At 40.9% G+C, this 2,804-nt stretch overlaps 1 protein-coding gene across 1 annotated transcript; it reads left to right on the forward strand.

Moving 5' to 3' along the window:
* Positions 1–284: 284 nt before the first annotated feature.
* LOC132495172 (dihydrolipoyl dehydrogenase, mitochondrial-like) lies at positions 285–1,749 on the forward strand. Its single transcript, XM_060106865.1, is given in 1 exon segment — positions 285–1,749. A coding segment is annotated over 1 exon segment (1,293 nt). The 5' UTR covers positions 285–319; the 3' UTR covers positions 1,613–1,749.
* Positions 1,750–2,804: the final 1,055 nt, after the last annotated feature.

The following is a 2,804-nucleotide window of genomic DNA, read 5'->3' on the forward strand; positions in this document are numbered from 1 at the left end:
CAACAAAAATCTATCTCTATTTAGCTCCAGAGAAAGTCCTGTGTTTAGTGTCATTGGTCTGGCTCGGGTCATGCACCTGTCTCTGAACCAGTTGCTCAGGGAAAGGGAATGGGATGTTCTGACTGGACAGGCCCAAGTCATGTGCCGACCAATGGCGTGGGAGCCTGGGATCAGCCCCACCTATAACACAGGGATTGGGTTGGTGGAGGAGGTAGTACCAAGGTACTGTTATTAAAAGAAAGGGAGGAGACCTTGGCGAGGCGGCAGAGACGCTTAACGGAGGTGAAAGCTTTGGCGGAAAGGAAAGTCCAGCGGCCAGATGCAGAGCTGGAGTCGTGTGTACTGTTCCTTGGCTAAGGGAGGCCATTTCAATCGAACATCTCATGGTCTGCAAGGAGTTTCTGCAGTGCCACTGAGAACTTATGCAGATCAACCAATGGATGCTGATGTAACAGTGATAGGTTCTGGTCCTGGAGGATATGTTGCTGCTATTAAAGCTGCCCAGTTAGGCTTCAAGGCAGTCTGCGTTGAGAAAAATGAAACACTCGGTGGAACATGCTTGAAAGTTGGTTGTATTCCTTCTAAGGCTTTATTGAATAACTCTCATTATTACCATATGGCCCATGGAAAAGATTTTGCATCTAGAAGAATTGAAATGTCTGAAGTTCGCTTGAATTTAGAGAAGATGATGGAGCAGAAGGGTAATGCAGTAACAGCTTTAACAGGTGGAATTGCCCACTTGTTCAAACAGAATAAGGTTGCTCACGTAAATGGATATGGAAAGATAACTGGAAAAGATCAGGTCACCGCTATGAAAGCCGATGGCAGCCGTCAAATTATTGATACAAAGAACATTCTTATAGGCACCGCTCTGCCAGAGATCTCCATCTCTCTCTTTAAATTGAATACCAAAGTTACTGGTGCTACAAAGAAGTCAGATGGAAAAATTGATGTTTCTATTGAAGCTGCTTTTGGTGGTAAAGCTGAAGTTATCACCTGTGATGTACTCCTGGTTTGCATTGGCTGACGATGCTTTACTAAGAATTTGGGACTAGAGGAGCTTGGAATTGAGCTGGATCCTAGAGGTAGAATTCCAGTAAATACCAGATTCCAAACTAAAATTCCAAATATCTATGCAATCGGCGATGTGGTTGCTGGTCCAATGCTGGCTCACAAAGCAGAGGATGAAGGCATTATGTGTGTTGAAGGGATGGCTGGTGGCGCTGTGCACATTGACTACAATTGTGTACCATTGGTGATTTACACACACCCTGAAGTTACTTGGGTTGGCAAATCAGAAGAGCAGTTGAAAGAAGAGGGTATTGAGTACAAAGTTGGGAAATTCCCATTTGCTGCTAACAACAGAGCTGAGACAAACGCTGACATGGATGGCATGGTGAAGATACTTGGGCAGAAATCAACAGATGGAGTATTGGGAGCACATATTCTAGGACCAGGTGCTGGTGAAATGATAAATGAAGCTGCTCTTGCACTGGAATATGGAGTATCCTGTGAAGATATAGCTAGAGTCTGTCATGCACATCCGACCTTATCAGAAGCTTTTAGAGAAGCAAACCTGGCTGCACCATTTGGCAAATCGATCAACTTTTAAATTAGAAGGTTATATTTTTCTGAAATTTCCTGGGAGCTTTTATAGAGGTAACATTTCTGAACAGGAAATGCTCACAGCTCCAAGAATTTCTAGGACTGAATTACAAAACTTTTGGAAAGTATTTAATAGGTTTGGACAGAATGGAATAATCTCATATCTATATTTTAAATAAATTTAATATTTATTTCACTGTGTTAATACTGCAGAAAAAAAGCTACTTATAGTAGCATCCCGGAAAATTTTCTTCAACCCATATTTTCATGCTGCTTATGAAAGGCTCAACTTCACTGAATTTATGCTAAGTAGCTTTTATCTCTGATACAGGATTTACTTACATGGGTGGAGCTGGAGTATGGTATGTGAACAGCTGTGTTTGAAACAAAGTGATCAAGTTATTTTAAACTTGGTTTTCACATTGGAAACAGTCATTAGAATAAGTTAAACATGTATAAACTGAACTGATGTAAATAAAAAATGGTGGTCTATCAGTTATTTTAATCTCCAAAGTCTTGGCGGTTAGAGGTAGAATTTGTGTTTAGATTTCTAAGGTTCTATTGAGGTCTACAGTCTGAAGTATAGTTATATAGTTGACCAAAGTAAGGCAGTATATATACGAAATTCATATACTAAGTGGAGAAGCAATGTATTACAGTGGAAAATGAAGCTATGGAAATAAACATGTCTTAAATATTCAAAAAAAAAAAAAAAGAAAGAAAGGGAAAGCATTGCCAGAAGTCACCAACAAGAGATGTCTACCAGTTTCCCTGACAAGTAGCCACATTGAATAATCCAGTTTCATTATCATTACTGTTCTTTTTATGTCTCTAATGTCTGTCTAACAGGCTCTGACTTCCGGGTCTCAAACAACTGGTCTTTTCTCTCCAACCCTGGAGTCTCAGGGAGCCCTCAGAGCATTACTGTCAATGCGGGGAGGAGTTGTCTATCAACCCCCTATGAATTGGGCTTAGAAGGAATAATTTTCCAGGCAGGGAGCATTCATTCAACATACCTTTTATCCCTCCTAGGTCAACATACATTTTATTCCTCCTATGTATCACACACGTGCTGGACCCAGATCCTGCCTATGATAATTAGCCTGGTAAGGGTACCATATGAGAAAATCAATATTGAGACAGACTGATAAGGAAAGACTATAAAAGAGAAGCCTCCAAGTCAGCTCAGGGCAGTCAGG

This window comes from Mesoplodon densirostris, chromosome 8 (genome assembly GCF_025265405.1).
Source record: "Mesoplodon densirostris isolate mMesDen1 chromosome 8, mMesDen1 primary haplotype, whole genome shotgun sequence".
NCBI lineage: Eukaryota > Metazoa > Chordata > Mammalia > Artiodactyla > Ziphiidae > Mesoplodon > Mesoplodon densirostris.